The 19,031-nt window shown below is 35.1% G+C and overlaps 1 protein-coding gene across 1 annotated transcript in view; it reads left to right on the top strand.

Moving 5' to 3' along the window:
• LOC122738589 (cation channel sperm-associated protein subunit beta-like) overlaps nt 1-19,031 on the top strand; it is a 114,421-nt gene that overhangs the window by 52,418 nt on the left and 42,972 nt on the right. The window contains exons 17-18 of the mRNA XM_043980581.1: nt 9,764-9,954; nt 12,520-12,861. Coding sequence (XP_043836516.1) covers nt 9,764-9,954; nt 12,520-12,861 — 533 coding nt within the window. The remainder of the gene's footprint in view (nt 1-9,763; nt 9,955-12,519; nt 12,862-19,031) is intronic.

Raw genomic sequence — 19,031 nt, 5'->3', positions numbered from 1 at the left:
TCCCTGAGATGGCAAGGAATTCTATGTAGGATACACATGTGCAACCATGCAAAAATATTTCTACATTGGTCATGTTGTGAAAGAAAACAGACCCCAAAAAAAAAAAGCCCAGGAAAAAATATATAATGAAAAATAATATGTGTCTATCTACATTAAGACTTTATAAGCTCTTTGTTTGGAGGTAAATATTATGTTTCATGATGAGTCCTTAGAAATTGTCTTGGATTATTGTATTCCTAAGAATAGCTAAGTCATTGTACAATATTGTTATTACCATGTATGATGTTTTCCTGGTTCTGCTCACTTCACTTTATATCAGTTCATGTAAGTCTTCCCAGGTTTTTCTGAAACACACTATCATTTCTTATAGAACATTAGTATACCATCACGATTATATACCACAAGTTATTCAGTCAATCCCCAACTGATGGGTACTCCCTCAATTTCTAATTCACCACCACAAAAAGAGCTGCTATTAGTATTTTTATACAAATAGGCCCTTTCCCCTTTTGAGGAGATCTCTTTGGGATATAGAACTAGTAGTTACATTGGTAGATAAAGGATATACACAGATTTATCAATTGGGAAATGACTGATATTCTTATAAATTTGGCTCAGTTCTCTAGATATTTGATAAATTAGGGTTTTATTGTAGACACATAAACATATGCATATAAATTCCAGGAATTGTTTTTGGCCTTTTTTCCAAATCACATTTTTCTTTGAGGCTTACATCAATGTCTTTTTCTGAGTTTGTTTCTTGATCTTCCCTTTCACCATAGTAACTTTTTATGGTTAGGCTTCCAGATTTCCACTTTCCTTTTAATCCTGGCTAGATTGATTTTCCTTATGAAAACCCTTTTTAATTAAATATAATCAAAATCATCCATTTTATATCTCATAAAACTCTTGATATCTTCTTTGGTCATACATTCTTCCCTTTTCCATAGATCTCACAGGTAAACTCTTCTATAGTCTCTTAATTTGCTTATGGTGTTACCCTTTATGTGTAAATAATGTACCAATTTCAACATTTTCTTGGTATAAGGTATGAGATGTTGGTCTATACTTAGTTTCTACCAAGATGTTTTCCATTTTTCCCAGGAGTTTTTGTTAAATAGTTAGTTCTTGTTTCAGCAGCTTGGATCTTGGATCACTACAGTGTATCTATCCCACTGATCCACCACTCTATTTTTAGATAGTACCAGATAATTTTGATGCTTACCATTTTATAATACAGTTTGAGATCTAGTATAACTAGACCATATTCCTTCACCTTTTTTTCTCCCTTGATATTCCAGATGAATTTTGTTATTATTTTTCTAGTCCTATAAAATAATTTTTGGTGTTTTTATTGGTGTAGCTTGGAATAAAGTAAATTGATTAAGGTAGAATGATCATTTTTATTGTATTGGCTCAGCTTACCCTATTTTCCCAGTTGTTTAGATCTGACTTTATTTGTGTGAAAAATGTTTTGCAATTGTGTTCATATAGTTCCTGGGTTTGTCTTGGGAGGCAGACTCCCAGGCATTTTATATTGCCTACAGTTATTTTTAATGGAATTTCTCTGTTGATATCTTGCTGCTGAACTTTGTTGGTAACACATAGAAATGCCAATGATTTGTTTTATATCCTCCAACTTTGCTGAAGTTGTTAATTGTTTCAACTAGCTTTTTAGTTGATTCTCTGAAGTTCTCTAAGAATGCCATTATATTGCCTGCAAAGAATTATAGTTTTGTTTCCTCTTTGCTTATTCTAATTCCTTCTATTTCTTTTTCTTTTATTGCTATGGCTAGCATTTTTATAGTAGGCATCCTTGCTTCACTTCTGATCTTATTGGGAAAGCTTCCAGCTTGTCCCCATTATAGATAATGCTTACTAATGACTTTAGATATATACTACTTATTTTAAGGAAAGCTTCATTGATCCCCATGCTTTCTAGTGTTCTCTCTTGGGAATGAGCATTGAATTTTTTCCAAAGTCTTTTCTGAATCTGTTGAGAATCATATTATTTTTGTTGTTTTTATTATTTATTTGGTCAAAATATGCTGATAGAATTCCTAATAATAAAGAAGTTCTGCATTCTTGATATAAGTCCCACCTAGTCATTATATATGATCTTTGGGATATATTGCTATAATCTCCTTGTTAAAATTTTATTTAAAATTCTTGTATCAATATTCATTAGGGAAATTGTTCTATAGTTTTCTTTCTTTTTTTCTTACTTAGGTATCAGCACCATATTTGTGACATGAAAGTTGTTTGGTCTTTTTTGCCTTTTTCCCAAAGAGTTTATATAGCATTGGAATTAATTTTTTTTTTTTTTTGCGGGGCAATGGGGGTTAAGTGACTTTCCCAGGGTCACACAGCTAGTAAGTGTTAAGTGTCTGAGGCCGGATTCGAACTCAGGTACTCCTGACTCCTGGGTTGGTGCTCTATCCACTGTGCCATCTAGTTGCCCCAAATTAATTTTTTTTAATGTTTGATAAAATTCACTTGTGAATACATCTGATCCTGGTGATTTTTTTCCTTAGGGCACTCCTTGATGGTATGTTCAATTTCTTTTCCTAAAATAGGGTTATTTCAGTATTATATTTCCTTTTCTTTTAAACTGGGAAATTTATATTTTTGTTAATATTTTTCTGTTTCACTCAGGTTGATAGAGTCATTGACATATAATAGAGTAAAAAAGCACCTAATAATTCCTTTAACCTCATCTTCATTGGTAGCAATATCATCCTTTTCATTTTTTAATACTTCTAACTAGGTTTTCTTCTTTCTTCCATTTTAATTCAAATTAACCAATGATTCATCTTTTTTCTTATCCCTCCCCTTATAAAACCAGCATTTAGTTTTATTTATTAATTTAATGTTTTCCTTATTTTCAACTTTATAAATCTTTCCCTTGATCTTCAGGATCTCCAATTTGCTATTCAATTAGGGATTATTAATTTGTCTTTTTCCTAGATTGTTTTTAGTATAATGCCCAATCCATTGATGTTTTCTTTCTCTATTTTATTGATGTAAGCATTTAGAGAGAACATTTTCCACATAAGTACTGCTTTGGTTATATCTCATAAATTTTGGTATGTTTTCTCATTTTTGTAATTTTCTTTAATGAAATTATTGATTGTTCTTTGACCCACTCATTCTCAGGATTAGATTGTTTTGTTTCCAATTAATTTTTAATGTATCTTCCCATGGTCCTTTATTAAATGTAATTTTATTGCATTATAATCTGAAAATGATACATTTAATGTTTCTGCTTGTCTGCATTTGGTTGGAAGGTTTTTATGCCATAAAATATGGTTAGTTTTTGTGTAGATACCATGTACCACTGAGAAAAATATAATTTTTTTCTATTCCCACTCAGATGTCTAAAGAAATCTATTATATCTAACTTTTCTATTCATCTCCTTAAATTCTTTCTTGTTTATTTTTTGTTAGTTTTATCTTATTTGGAAAGGGGCAAGTTGAGATTTCCCACTATTATATTTTACTGCCAATTTCTTCCTATAACTCAGTTAACTTCTCTTTTAAGAATTTGAGTGCTATAACATTTGGGAAAATGTGTTTACCATTAATATTATTTTATTGTCTCTGGTACCTTCTTAGCAAAAAGGAGTTTCCCTACTTAATTTTTATAATTAGATTTATTTCTGCTTTGCTTTTTCTGAGATACTGCTTCCTACTCCCACTTTTAAAAAAACACCTTCAATTAAAGCATAATATATTTTCCTCTAAGCTTTAATCTTTACTCTTTCTTTGTCTCTTCAAGTCTGTTTCTTGTAAACAACATATTGTAGGATTCTGTTTTTTAATCCATTCTGCTATCCAATTCTGTTTTATGGGTGAACTGATCTCATTCACACTCCCAGTTATGATCCCTAACTTTGTATTTCCCTCCATCCTGCTTTCCTCCCCATATTTATTTTTTTACCCTCTCCTTTCACCCTATCCCTCCTCACCAGTGTTTTGCTTCTGACCACTGCCTCCCTCAATCTACCCTTCTTTCTATCTCCCTCTCCTCCTACTTCAACATAGGGTAAGATAGATTTCTATACCAAACTGAATGTGTATGTTATTTGAATCAATTTCTATGAAAGGTTCAAGCATTGTCTGACACTCGCACATCTTCCTCTCCACTATAAAAGTTCTTTGGTGCCACTTTTATGTGAGATAATTTATCCCGCTGCATCTCTGCCTTCTTCCTTCTCCCAGTACACCCTCTTTCTTACCCCTTAATCTTATTTTTCAGATAGCATCCCATCATAATCAACTCACACACATGCCCTCTGTCTATGCACACTTTCTAACTTCCCTAAGAAAGGCAATATTCTTAGGAGTTATAAGTATTATCTTCCCATGTAGATTGTAAACAGTTTATCCTTATTAAACTCTTTATAATTTCTCTTTCCTGTTTACTTTTTTATATTCATCTTGAGTCTTGTATTTGAAAATCTTAATTCTATTCAGCCGTGGTCCTTTCATAAGAAATGCTTAGAAGTCCTCAATTTCATTAAATAACTTTTTTTTCCTCTGTAGAATTATGGATGGTTCCACTGGGTAGCTGATTCTTGGTTGTAATCCTATAATCCTTCTAGGATATCATGTTCCAAAGCCTCTGATTTCTTTAATGTAGAAGCCCTTAAATCTTGTCCTATCCTGACTTCAGCTCCATGATATTTGTTGCTGTTTGCTTTCTGTCTACTTGCAATATTTTCTATTTCACCTGTGAGCTCTGGAAATTAGTTACAATAATCTTGCAATTTTTCATCTTGACATCTCTTTCAGGAGATGATCAGTAGATTTTTTCAATTTCTATTATCCTCTTTCAATTTCAATTTTTTCTAGGATATCAGGGAAGTTCTCCTTAATAATTTTGTGAAATATCTTGTCTAGGCTCTTTTTAAAAATCATGGTTTTAAGGTAGTTTAATAATTCCTAAATTATCTCTTCTAAATCTATTTTCCAATTTAGTTGACTTTCCAAGTAGATATTTTACAATTCCATTTTTCTCAATTTTGATTTATTGTTTCCTGATGTCTCATAAAATCATTCATTTCCACTTGTCCAACTGTGATTTTTAAGGAATTCTTTTCTTCAGTGAACTTTTGTACCTCCTTTTTCATTTAACCAATTCTGCTTTTAATGAATTCTTCTCTTCAGTAGCTTTTTGTGTCTCTTTTGACATTTGGCCTGTTCTTTTTTTTAACATGTTATTATCTTCAGTATGTTTTGTACCTCCGTTATTGAACTACTGACACTTGCATCATTTTAATTTCTTTTTCCCATTTTTTCCTCTGCCTCTCCTATTTTATTTTTAAAATCCTTTCCTCAGTTCTTCCAGGGCCTGAGACCAAGAGGTGATCACCTTCCAAAAGAGATCCTAAAAGGGAAACTCCCAGGAATGTTAGAGCCAAATTCCAGAGATCCCAGGTCAAGGAGAAAATATTGTGAGCAGCCAGAAAGAAACAATTAAAGTATTGTGGAGCCACAGTCAGGATAACCCAAGATCTAACAACTTAAAGATTTAGAGGACATTGGATATGATAATCTGGAAGGCAAAAGAATTGGAATTACAAGCAAGAATCACCTTTCCAGCAAAAAAAATCTTTCAGGGGAAAAATGGGATTTCAGTGAAAAAGAGGACTTTCAGGTATTCATGATGAAAAGACCTGAATTGAATAGAAAATTTGACTTTCAAATACAAGACCCTAGAGAAGCATAAAAAGGTAAACAGGAAATAGAAATCATGAGACATGTTAAAAGTTTAAACTGTTTACATTCCTACATGGGAAGATGATACTTTTAACTCATAAAGACTTTCTCAGTATTAGGGTAGCTGAATGGAATATAGACGGAGGGCACAGATGTGAATTGAACATGAAAAGATGATATCTGTAAGGCATTTATTTTTTGTTTATCAGGGTTTTTTGTTTTGTTTCATTTTTGTTTGGGGGGGCAGTCGGGGTTGGGTGGCTTTTCCAAAGTCATACAGCTGGTGGGTATCTTATGTCTGAGGCCAGATTTGGGCTTGGGTCCTCCTGGGTCCAGGTCTCATGCTTTGTCCACTGTGTCACCTGGCTTACCCATGCTGACATCTTTAAAATAAAATTAAAGGGTGAGAGGAATGCACTGGGAGAAAAGGAAAGGGAGAGATGGAATGGGGTAAAATATCTCAGATAAAAGAAACAAGAAAAAGCTTATGGAGTGAAGGGGAAGATGGGGGAGGAGTGGGAGAGTGAGTGACCCTAACTCTTATCATAATTGGCTCAAAGAGGAAATAACATACACACTCAAGTGGGCATAGTAATATATCTTGCCCTGTGGGAAAGTGGGAGGAGAAGGGAATGAGAGGGGAGGGGTGAAGGAAGGAAGGGTAGATTGGGGGTAGGGGACAGTAAGAAGCAAAACATTTTTTTTCTGTTCAGAATTTTATTTCCCAAATTACATGTAAAAACAAATTTTGACATAAATTTTTAAAAACTTTGTGTTCCAACTTCTCTTCCTCCCTCCCTTCCCACCCCCACCCCCAAGAACTCAATAATTCAATATATGTTATACATGAATAGTCATGGAAAACATCTCTACATTAACCAGGTTGTGAGAGAAAACAGACAAAAACAAAACTTCATATTAAGGAACTATCAAAAAAATTATGCTTCAATATGTTTTCAGATACCATCAGGGAGGGAGAGAGGAAGAGAATTTGGAACGATAATGTGAAAATTTGTTTTTACATGTAACTTGGGGAAAATTCTAAATAAATAAAAATTTACAAATAAAAAACCCTAAAAACAAAACAAAATAAATATCAATGAAATGAAATGAAAAAAATTGCAAAGGAAGGTGGCCTAGACATACAAGGTCTGCAACTATATTATAAAGCAGCAATCATCAAAACTATTTGGTACTAAGAAATAGAGTGGTGAATCAGTCAAATAAGTCAGGTACACAGGACACAGTAGTAAATGACTAAAGTAATCTACTGTTTGATAAACCCAAAGACTCCAACTTCTGGGATAAGAACTCACTATTTGACAAAAACTGCGTTGAAAATTGGAAAATGGTACGATGGAAATTAGGCATGGACCAATATCTCATACCATATACTATGATAAGGTCAAAATGGATACATGATTTAAACATAAAGGGTGATATCATAGGCAAATTAAGAGAGGAAGGAATAGTTTATCAGATCTATGGAAAAGAGAAGAATTTATGACCAAACAAGAGTTAGGGAACATTATGAAATGTAAAATGGATGATTTTGAACACTTTAAATTTTAAAAGTTTTGCACAAACAAAACCAATGTAACCAATATTAGAAGGAAAGCAGAAACCGGGGAAACAATTTTAAAGTTAGTGTTTCTGATAAAGGCCTTATTTCTCAAATATATTTAGAATGAGTAAAATTTATAAGAAAACAGGTCATCTCCCAATTCATAAGTGGTCAAAGGATATGAAAAGACAGTTTTTAGACAAAGAAATTAAAGTTATCTGTAGTCAGATTTTTAAAAAATGCTATAAATCACTATTGAATACAGAAATGCAAATCAAAAACTCTGAGTTACCACCTCACACTTATCAGATTTTCTAACATAGAAAATGACAAATGTTGGAGAAGATGTGGGGAAACTGGAACATTGTTGGTGGAGTTCTGAACTGATCCAACCATTCCAGAGAGCAATTTGGAAATATGCAATTTGGGATATTAAACTGTACATATCCTTTTGACCTAGCAATACCACTGCTATATCTATAACCTGAAGATATCATAAAAGAGGGAAAACAATCCACATGTACAAAATATTTATAGCAGCTCTCTTTGTGGTGGCAATGAATTGGAAATTGAGGGGATGGCCATCAATTGGGGAATGACCTAACAAGTTGTGGTATATGAATGCAATGGAATACTATTGTGCTACAAGAAATAATGAACAGAAAGATTTCAGAACCTGGAAAGACTTTAGTGGACTGGTACTGAGTTAAGTGAGCAGAACTAGGAGAACATTGTACACAGTAATGGCAAGATTTTGTGATGATCAACTATGATACTTAGCTCTTTTCAGCAGTACAATGATCCAAGATAGTATCTTCTTCTTCTTCTTCTTCTTCTTCTTCTTCTTCTTCTTCTTCTTCTTCTTCTTCTTCTTCTTCTTCTTCTTCTTCTTCTTCTTCTTTTTTGCAGGGCAGTGAGTTTGTGACTTGCCCAGGGTCACACAGCTAGTGTCAAGTGTCTGAGGCTGGATTTGAACTCAGGTCCTCCTGAATCCAAGGCCAGTGCTTTATCCACTGCACCACCTAGCTGCCCCCAAGACAGTTTTAAAAGACTAATGATGGAAAATGCTATCCACATACAGAGAAATATGGAGTCTGAATGCAGATAGAGGAACATTATTTTCACTTTTTTGTTTTGTTTTTATTTCTCATTGTTTTCCCTTTTGTTCTGATTTTTCTTTTATAACATGACTAGTGTGCAAATATGTTTAACATGATTGTACTATTTAACCTATATCAGATTGCTCGTTCTTATAGACAAGGGAAAGGGAAGAGAGGGAGGGAGAAAAATTTTGAAATCAAAATCTTACAAAAATGAATGTTGAAAACTATCTTTACATGTAATTCAGAAAAAAATATTATTAAGTAAAAAAAAGAAAAAATTACTGCATGCCTTAAGTCCATCTGACATAGGGCAAAGTCTGATAGCTAAACTCATATTCTTTACTTGGTCTGGGTGAAAAAGTATAGGCTTGCTCTTTTTTTCTTTTTTTTTTTTTGTGGGGCAATGGGGTTAAGTGACTTGCCCAGTGTCACACAGCTAGTATTATGTGTCTGAGACTAGATTTGAACTCAGGTCCTTCTGAATCCAGGACCTGTGCTTTATTCACTGTGCCACCTAGCTGCCCCCCTCAGGTTTGCTCTTAATTGTTGTTCCACTAGCTTGCTATTTTCTCCAGCTCTTTGTGAGGCAGCTAGAAGGCTCTAAAGGTTCAGAATGACAGAACTACAGGCTTCCCCTTGATCTGAGTTTCCTATCATGGTTACTCAGCAATAGTTCCCAGATCAGGGTGGATTCTGAATCCATGCCATGTCAGGGTCAGTGCCTTTCATCTTCAGAATGGGTCCTGTTCCTATTTATCTTCTTATAAAACCAGAGGTGAGTAAGTTTGCATGAAGTGGTCACAAGCTCCTTTGCAACCACTGCTGCCTTAATACATGTTCTGTTTCTCTAAATTTTCCTACTAGCCCTTCCTATCCCTTCTCTGACTATGGGTCACCTATTCTACCTATTGACTTTTTTTGGTCCTACAAAGTACCTTAACTTTTTCTTCTCTTCTAACAGTCTTGTGTTTTGTAGACTAGCCATTTAAAAAATTATAATTTTACAGTATAATCCCATTATTTTTAGCATTTTGATTCATCCATTTATATTTTATACCATTTTCACTTCTGATAACAAAATTTCAGATTACAAAATTTGTTGGCAAATATTTTTTCAGAAATTTTATTGAAATGCAGAGAGATTGATGGGCAAGAATGAGCTAGACAAAAGGACAAAAGTCCAAAGTTACTTATGTTCACATAGTTACCATAAGATTCCAATAAAACCCACCCTTTTAAACATTACCTAGACACTCCATGGACTCTTACAATCCTTGCTTAATTGAATCCCTTCCCACAACCTGTAGAAAAAAGGATGTATTTTTTATTTTGTGGTTATGATTATTTAAATGACATGAAATTTATTTTTGTTCAGCTCAACTGGATTTGCTCATATAGTGAAGATTATGGAACATGATCATGTTGTAGGCTTTCCAACCTCAGCTATTACAGAAGTGTTAAAACCTTTTAAAGTTGAAATTGCAAAAGATAATCCTTGCTTATTGAGTACCATAACCATTGAAAAAGATATAGACCCATTTTATAAAATTATTCTTCATTTGAATGGTGAGTTTGCATTTAAGTGTTAAGTAATTGATGTCTAGAAAGTGGGAAATTATGTGGAAAATACATTAATACTAACACAGAAGTTTTCAAAGTGGACTCTTTAACCACTGGTTGACCATTAGAGTCTAATGGATGTTTCATGGGCTGATCTCTTTACTACTTATTTTTATCAGCCAAAGAACTGGAAACACCAAAGCTAGTTTGCCAGAGTGTGGCTTCTGCACATGTTACATCTTCTTGGAGTCACAGATGAGAGTTTGGTGAACATCAATGTAGACACCAAAGTGGATCAGCAGCCCTAAAAAGTACTAGTCCTCCTTGAACTCTGAATACACCCCGAATTTCCATACACAAATACATAAAGAGATATAGATATGGCTTTAGGTATATATACAAATAATAAGGAAGGTAAACTAAAGACCCTAATGCAATCAAGCACATTTGACTGGATAAGGATCACTGATAATGGGGGATGGGGTCTCTGAATGTAGTATAGTTATGGGAGGGCGTATCTTATCAAACAGAAAGTGATAATTAAAGGAAGGTATGACATTTTTAAAACATACTCATCTGGGAAGCAGGTTTAACCACGCTTTAGTGCATGGCTAGGTCAGCAAATGAAGGCAACCATGTGGGAGACACCAAGCACCTATTTCTAGAAGAAAACATTTGTGTATTCTCCTACCACATGAATGGGAGAAGCTTCTTTCCATTGACTATTTATCCAGACCTGGATGTATTTTTAAATCTCGCTGATGGAGACTTATTTGTTCTAGCCTTCATAAGTGCAGGTCTTCTTTACCCACAGCATAGCCACTGTGCACTAAATTGGGTGAAAGGAAGGACATCCTTCCATTTTCCTTTCTTTTAGGTCCTATGGCTCTGAGAAACAGGATTGGGGTTTTTCTTTTATTTCATTCATCCTTTTCAGTTCTAGGTGTAGGTGAAGTACTGGACCTTGGAGTCAAGATTCCAGGCCAGATATTGTAGCCAGCTCAGCAGAGGAAGCCAAGGGAGCTGTAGATTTGGTGGGATTAATGCTGAGAACTGATTTAAACTGTGAACCTAATGCTCCTCCCCAGATGCCAAGTGGATAGAAGGGCAATTATGCCCCAGACGGTGGAAGAAATGTTTGTATATTGATTTCTGTTACACTTTTGAAGTAAATATTTTTTGTAAAAGGTAATTCAACTGTTAAATGGTTAATAAAACTGTGGTCCTTAGACTCCTAAAATCGAAGCAATATAATTGGTAGTGTCTTGAGCCAATGGCAGAGACAATACATCCCCAAACCCTTAAAGGTACCAGATAACCTTAGGGAAGTAGGTAAATATCAAATACCTGGACTTCTAGCAATAGGGATCAAAGTCACTATACCATGTGTAAACGTGCTATAGAGCAGTGAACCAATAAATGCAATAATGCAGAAATGGTATAAAAGAGAAAGTTCAAATTTGGTACAATTTTTTGACCATGCATTCACAAATAACAGTTAAGTGTTTCTGGGAGTTTGATTTTATTTATGTTGTTCAATATTATTTTTAAGAATAAATCTATTAGGGGACAGCTAGGTGGCACAGTGGATAAAGCACCAGCCCTGGATTCAGGAGAACCTGAGTTCAAGTCTGGCCTTAGACACTTGACACTTACTAGCTGTGTGACTTTGTGCAAGTCACTTAACCCTCATTGCCCCACAAAAAAAGAATAAAACTATGATAAAAGGCATCATAACCATTTTAGAATTCCATATGTTTGTATATAAAATCTCAAAATACAGCATGTCCCTTGAGAAATATGTCTTTTAAAAGAAAAAATATAGGGCAGCTAGGTGGTGCAGTGGATAGAGCATTGGCCCTGGATTCAGGAGGACCTGAGTTCAAAGCCAGCCTCAGATACTTGACACTGACTAGCTGTGTGATCCTAGGCAAGTCACTTAACCCCCATTGCCTCCCCCCCCAAAAAAAGAAAAAATATAAATACACATTAAAAATAACCAAATAACTGCTAAACCATTTTTATATGAACCAGGTTTTTTTGGGGGGGAATGTAATATTTTGGCCAATATAGCATCTGGAAGCCTAGTATGTGCAAATGGATTATACTTGTTCTTGATAATGCCAATCAGAAGGAAGAATTTTGACCAAGAAGTGGAACTTGCAGGGAAACACACCGAATCTCCATAAAACATTAGCACTCACTATAGTATAGAACATTATAACATTAGAGCTGTCTAAATGTAACTGGACTACTTGAATAGTGAATTCCCAGTCACTGGAAATATCAAGGAGGCTGAAAGACCACTTATCTCGAATATCATTGAGAGCAGTCACAAATTGGACATAGGTTTTGCCAATTGGCCCTTACGGTCCCTTCCTATTCTAAGATTCTATGGTAATATATGAAAATTCTCTTTTGGAATTTATGATAATGAAATGAAATAACTTAATTTAGCCTTAAGTCCAATCCAAGGTTTAAAGTCCTAATACATTTATTTATTAAGTTAATCAATTGTTGTGAAAGTATATCCATCTTCCACTATATAAATAACTTTTGTATTTTCTTTAGCTTTAGGATCATTATATAAATTTAAACGTTCTGACATTCAGAAGACTGTAGTCATTCCTGGTTATAGCAGCTTCCTTCTTATTCAGTTTATTGATTATACAAAAGCTTTGGCTCTTGCAACGATGCCTACAAGAGTACCTTTCAATAAAACTTTTAAAGCGAATGAATGGTTGCTATATGACTTTTCAATGAAATTTGTCTCTACATGGTCTATTTCTCCCACCATTTGTAACCATTGGATTCAGCATGATGATGTTCAAACATCACGAAGTATTATTAAATACATCGATCTAGGGGCTACCTACACTTTTAAAATTAGAATAATTCCAAAGATAAGCAAAGGTGAGCTTAATTTTTTTCTTAAAATGTGTAAATGATAGCCAGAAAATAAAGGGATCTTTTCCTTTTCTCTAATGTGAAATGTTCTTTTTGACATTTGGATTATTCTGTATTATAGTCACTATTTTTCAGATTTTTTAAAATAATTTTTCTCCTTATTCTCCTGTAAATTTGTCATTTTTCAACCATCAGTTAAAAACACACAATTAGATTAAAATATATTGATCTATTTTTAATCAGCAAATTATATATATATACATATATATAATATCTTTTACATAATGTTATGCCACTTCAAATATTCTGTGATCATAATTCTGTTTTAAAAATAAATTGTTGGGGCAGCTAGGTGGCACAGTGGATAAAGCACTGGCCCTAGATTCAGGAGTACCTGAGTTCAAATCCGGCCTCAGACACTTAACACTTACTGGCTGTGTGACCCTGGGCAAGTCGCTTGACCCCCATTGCCCCGCAAAAAATAAAAATAAATAAAATAAATAAATTGTTGGGGGGGCAGCTAGGTGGTGCAGTAGATAAAGCACCAGCCTTGGATTCAGGAGGACCTGAGTTCAAATCTGACCTCAGACACTTGACACTTACTGGCTGTGTGACCCTGGGCAAGTCACTTAACCCCCATTGCCCTGCAAAAAAAAATTAAAAATCAAAGAAATAATAAATTGTTGGTGTATGTGTGTGTGTGTTTTATCACAATCAGACCCCAATGACTTTTTCACAACCTAAATCAAAGATATCCTCATTTGTAACAGTACAATGAAAAACAAGTATGTCTTATCCCACACCTATTTTACCACCTTTTGGTCAAGAGAAACAAGGTTTATTTCACCTTGATTGAATAGCATTTGTCATAGTTCTTATGTTTTTTTCAAATTTGGTTCCTTTTAAATTATTTCAATAATTGTATAAATCAGTGGAGTCATAGTCTCTATATAGATATAAACTTGGTATATATTAAAAAAACTATATATGCACACATATATAAGTTTATAGCTTATAGTTTCTATATATATATTTACAAACATCTATCTATCTATCTCTTCTTTTAGAGCTTAAAAAAGTTCCCTCAGAAATGTACAGAATTAAGTAAATAATTAGAAGAGATTTTATAAGAATGAACTGCTTAAATCCCAATCAAGGGACAGCTAGGTGGTTCAGTGGATAGAACCCTGGAGTGAGGAGGACTTCTGTTCAAATCTAACCTCAAATACTTACTAGCTATGTGACCCTGGACAAGTCATTTAACTGCAATTCCCTTAAAAAAATAAATGAAAAATATTCCAATCAAGAAAAATGATATTAAAGGAAATCTTGTTGAATTTTATTGTCACAAGAGTCATTGAAGGAGGCATCTTAGAAAAAGAACAATTGGGGCAGCTAGGTGGTGCAGTGGATAGAGCACTGGCCCTGGAGTAAGGAGAACCTGAGTTCAAATCCGGCCTCAGACACTTAACACTTACTAGCTTTGTGACCCTGGGCAAGTCACTTAACCCCAATTGCCTCACCAAGAAAATAAAAGAAAAGAGAAAAAGAGCTATTAAAAATTATTAGTAGTCTTATTATGTTATGGAGATATTTAAAAAGAAAGGGAGGAGGGCAGCTAAGTGGCACATTGGATAGAGCACCAGCCCTGGATTCAGGAGGACCTGAGTTCAAATCTGACCTCAGACACTTGACACAATAGCTGTGAGACCCTGGGCAAGTCACTTAACCCCAATTGCCTCACCCCCCCCCCCAAAAGAAAAAAAGAGAGAATACATTCAAGGAAAAGATAGGAGAACTTTTTAAGACATTATCAGATTGTCTTAGAACTTTATATACAAATGGAAGAAGTGATGAGAGTATGAATTACTTGAATTTCACTTTCATTTCAACTGGTCAAAAGGCAGTACAAAACATACACAACTCGGTGTAGAAATCTTTAACTGGATGTCCCTTCTTTCAAAGACTATCTTTGCATTTTAGAGTTATCTGCGTTAACATGGGCTCTGTAATGACTATACTAACCTGTCAGAGTTACACAACAACTACCCAATCAGAAAGTCTTCTGAAGTCCAAAATTTCTTGACATATCAGTGAAACTTTGTGGGTGACCTCAAGCCAAATGTGGAGATGCCTGTGGCAGTCAGAAACCACAGAACCAGTCTTAAGCACCTAAAGGGCAACCTTAAACAGCAGCTTGCAGGGGAGAAAAAGAGCCTGCAAGGGATTGGAGAGGGAGAATTCTTAGTTGCTCAAAGGAGAGTGGGAAAAGGATGAGATAATATGGTTTCTAGAGGCTTTCAGGTGGGGAGAAGGAGGGGGAAAGGAGAAGAAATCTATAGATACAATAAGCCAGGAAGCTGGATTTTTGGAAAGTCCTGAGTAAGGTCTTGAGCCTACAGTTAGTTGCTGTAGTAGGCTGGTTCTATAGTTTCTGGCTGCTACAGGCATCTCCACATTTGACTAGAGTTTACCCACAAAGGATCACTGATATGTCAAGCAGTTTGGGGCTTCAGAAAACTTTCTGATTGGTTAGTTGTTGTGTAACTCTGACAGGTTTGTATAATCATTACAGACCCCATGTTAACATGTGAGTCATAAAAGATTGTATTCCAGTCTGTCAATTTATTTCTATATGAATTTTTATGTTTCAGGTGTATTTCTTATAAATACATTATTTGATTTAATTTCTGATTCATTTGACCATTCTAAGATATATAATAGAAGTTTATCTCTTTCACATTTATGATCATAGTTACATTTCCCTTCTTTTTGTTTTAAGCCCCACTTTATGAGGAAAAAAACAAAGGAATTTGGAAACTGATATCCCTTTCTCTTTTTCTCTCTCAAAGTTCTCTCTCTCTCACACTCTCTCTCCATCCCCCCACCTCCGTTTCTCTTTCTCTTCATTGACCCTTAGTTATAATAGGTTTCTGAAGGAGTAGTAGCATCTTTTATCTCTTTCAGAATAATATTATTGATTATAGACTTTATCTTTTACCTTTTAGGTACTGAATTCCAAACTTCTATTATATTGGCTGTTTAAAACTATATACTTACAACTGTGATAAGATTTTTTGGTATGTGATTATAATATATTTTCATATGCACATATAAAGTATATATGTGTGTCTACTATATGTGTATATGTGATACTGGCTCTAGAGTTTGGTAATCACCTTTTTGATGCTTCTTTCAGGTGATTTATGAATTCTGCTTGTTTTTGATTTGCCCTCTCTTTCTAATAGTTCTGAGCAATTCTCTATGATGATTTCTTAAAATATTATGTCCAGAATTTTTGCTTTATCAGTCTTTTTTTCTGGAGTCCAATTGCTCTAAAAATTCTATTTTGTTGGTCAGTCTTTAAAAAAAATATAGATAACTCACATTTTCTTTTTTGTGTATATTTTCCCTTTACTCGTTTGTTCTCATATCACTGCATTTGTGAGGTCTTTTTCTCCATTTTATTTTTCAGGCAATTTAAATCTTTGATAAGATTTTGCACTTCCTCTTCATAGCTCTTTATTTTCTTTCAAAATATTTTCTCAAGAGCTCTAATTTTTCTTCTTATACCATCTTTTACCTCTTTCTCCCCTCTTTTATCATGCTCTTTAATTCTTTTCAAAATCCCTATTGACAATCCATTCTTTCTTCTGCCTGATATCCTCTTGAAATTACATCTGAATTATTCCCTTCTGGTTTTTTAGACTCAAGTCCCCTTAACATGGTATTTCTTGAGTATCCCAGGGGTTTTCTTAAGATTGTTCATTTCCAGTCTCTGTATTATGGATGACTGGTAAAGATCTTCCTCTTAACTTTTCTGTGGTTTTTTGGTAGGAGGACTTGGGGTGGGGTGGCTCTGCAATTTGGGAGATTAACAATTCCTCTGCATATAAGGCTCAGGTTTGAAGAGGGGAATGCTATGAGCCTCTCAGTACTCAGTCTGGAATCAGGTACCCCAAAAGTCCAGATGATTAAGTTGTATTTTCTGGCACTCCCCCTTTCCACAGTCACCCCCCAAACTGGGAATTAGGGTCTATAAGCCCTACTTCTTCTCATCAGTTTAGATGGGAATCTATCCTTGGGGAGTATGTGCTCTGGGCCCTGTCCCACTATCTCACAGTCCTGGATAGGATAACTAAGCTGGAGTTTGTGATTCCCTGGGCTCTAACTCTCCTGCTATCCCAGATGGGAGACTTTTGGCCATAGTTCAGAACACAGTGACCATAATTTAGAGTAAATACCATGGCACTTTGTTTGATTTATGTATGTTTGAGGGATGGGTGGATGCTAGGGGGTAAAGAAGAAATTATCCATGGAAATTTCTTTAATATCATTTCTTTGTTGATCTGTTTCAATTCAATTCAATTTAATTCAAAAGGTATTTTTGAAATTTTATAGGCATTTTAATTAAATTTTAGTTATATAGACATGTATGAAAATACATTTGGGAGCCAAATATTGCTAGATGCTGAGTTTTAAAAAACCAAATAAAGCCCAATCCCTGCATTCAAGTCCTCAAGGAACATATTCTATTGGGGAAATACATACATACATACACACATGTATATGCATAATATACATGTACATAGATGGAGAGACAGAGAGAGGTACATACAGATAAGTAAAAACAAACAAAGAAAGAAAATGCTGTAAACTAAGAGCATTAGGAAATGGCTCATGAAAGAAGTGGTTATCCCTGGAGGATGCGAAAAATTCCAAGAGATGGAAGCAAGGAAGCATTCTAGGCCTATAAGACAGCCTATCAAAAGGCCCAGGGGTGGGGGAAAGAATGTCATGTATAGGGAACAGGAAGTAGGCCTCTTGGGCTGCAACTTTGAGGCAAAGTGAAAACAGTTTGTAAAGACGATATGAAATCCTACTGTGAGGTGTTGTGGATGGTCAGTAGGGGAGGTTTTATTTTGTCCTGGAGGCAATAGGGGGATGGCAAAGCTTCTTTAGGAGGCCAACAATATTGTCAGACGTGCATTAGGAATAGGAGTTTTAAAACTGTAGAAGGTAGATTGGAGAAGAGAGAGACTATTGTCAGGCTGTTGTTTTTTTGTCCTTCATTCTCGAAGAGGTCCATGACATCCAAGACAAAGACATCAGAGTGTTGTCATGATGCACTGAATTGTATTTAAGTGAGGGAGGGCTGTGCAAAGTCACCAACCTCACTTTCTCCTCCAGTGCCATCTGGGTCCAGTGGCAAGATACGTATTAGGATGACTGGAGATGGTCCCTGAATGTTTTATGGCAATTGGGGTTAAGTGACTTGTCCAGGGTCACACAGCTACTAAATGTCTGAGGTCAGATTTGAACTCTCGTTGGCAGACTAATTAGCAGGTATTGCAATGGTGAAGGCTATGACTACCTGAGCTGGGGTGGTGGCTATGTAAGTAGAGACAAAGGAGAGATTCAAGCATAGTTGTTCAGATACAATTAGATCTGGCCCCTGATTAGCCCTGGGAGATGAGGAAAAGTAAGGAGTCAGTAATGGCTCTAAAGTTGTGAACTGGGTGACTGGCTATATGTCAAGTGCCCTTGAAAGAAGTACATTTCCTGGAGTATGTAGGTGGCATAATGGATAGAGCACTCTGATCCTGGAGTCAGGAAGAGCTGAGTTCAAATCCAACCTCACATACATGACACCTACTAGCTGTGTGACTCTGGGCAAATCACTCAACTCAATTGCCTCAGAAAAATAAAAGTGCATTTCTCCCTCAGATGACAACTAAATCTAGTCTTACCCCTTCAAGATTAATCAAATTAACATTAAATAAATATAGATATATAAAATTTCTATCACATACTCAAAACGAAAAATGTGAATGTGGGAGAGAGGAGAAAGCAAAACTAAACGAATGGTTTTTAAGGGTAGATTTTAAGAGGAAATTGCATTAGCCAAATAAGCAGTTGTGTTTGGATAATTTATTTGCAATTCCTTTCCTTCTCAATTACTGTAGCCACACATTAACCTTGGTAGATTTAATTTTTTTTTTTTAAGTGAGGCAATGCGAGGTAAGTGACTTGCCCATGGTTACACAGCTAGTAACTGTTAAGTGTCTGAGGCTGGATTTGAATTCAGGTACTCCTGACTCCAGGGCCGGTGCTCTATCCACTGCGCCACCTAGCTGCCCAAGATTTAATTTTTAAATGCTATTCAATTCATTACT

The sequence above is a fragment of the Dromiciops gliroides genome, chromosome 2 (assembly GCF_019393635.1).
Source record: "Dromiciops gliroides isolate mDroGli1 chromosome 2, mDroGli1.pri, whole genome shotgun sequence".
In the NCBI taxonomy this organism is placed as follows: Eukaryota; Metazoa; Chordata; class Mammalia; order Microbiotheria; family Microbiotheriidae; genus Dromiciops; species Dromiciops gliroides.
Note: the sequence above shows the minus strand (reverse complement) of the source record. Positions and strands in the feature narration are given on the sequence as shown.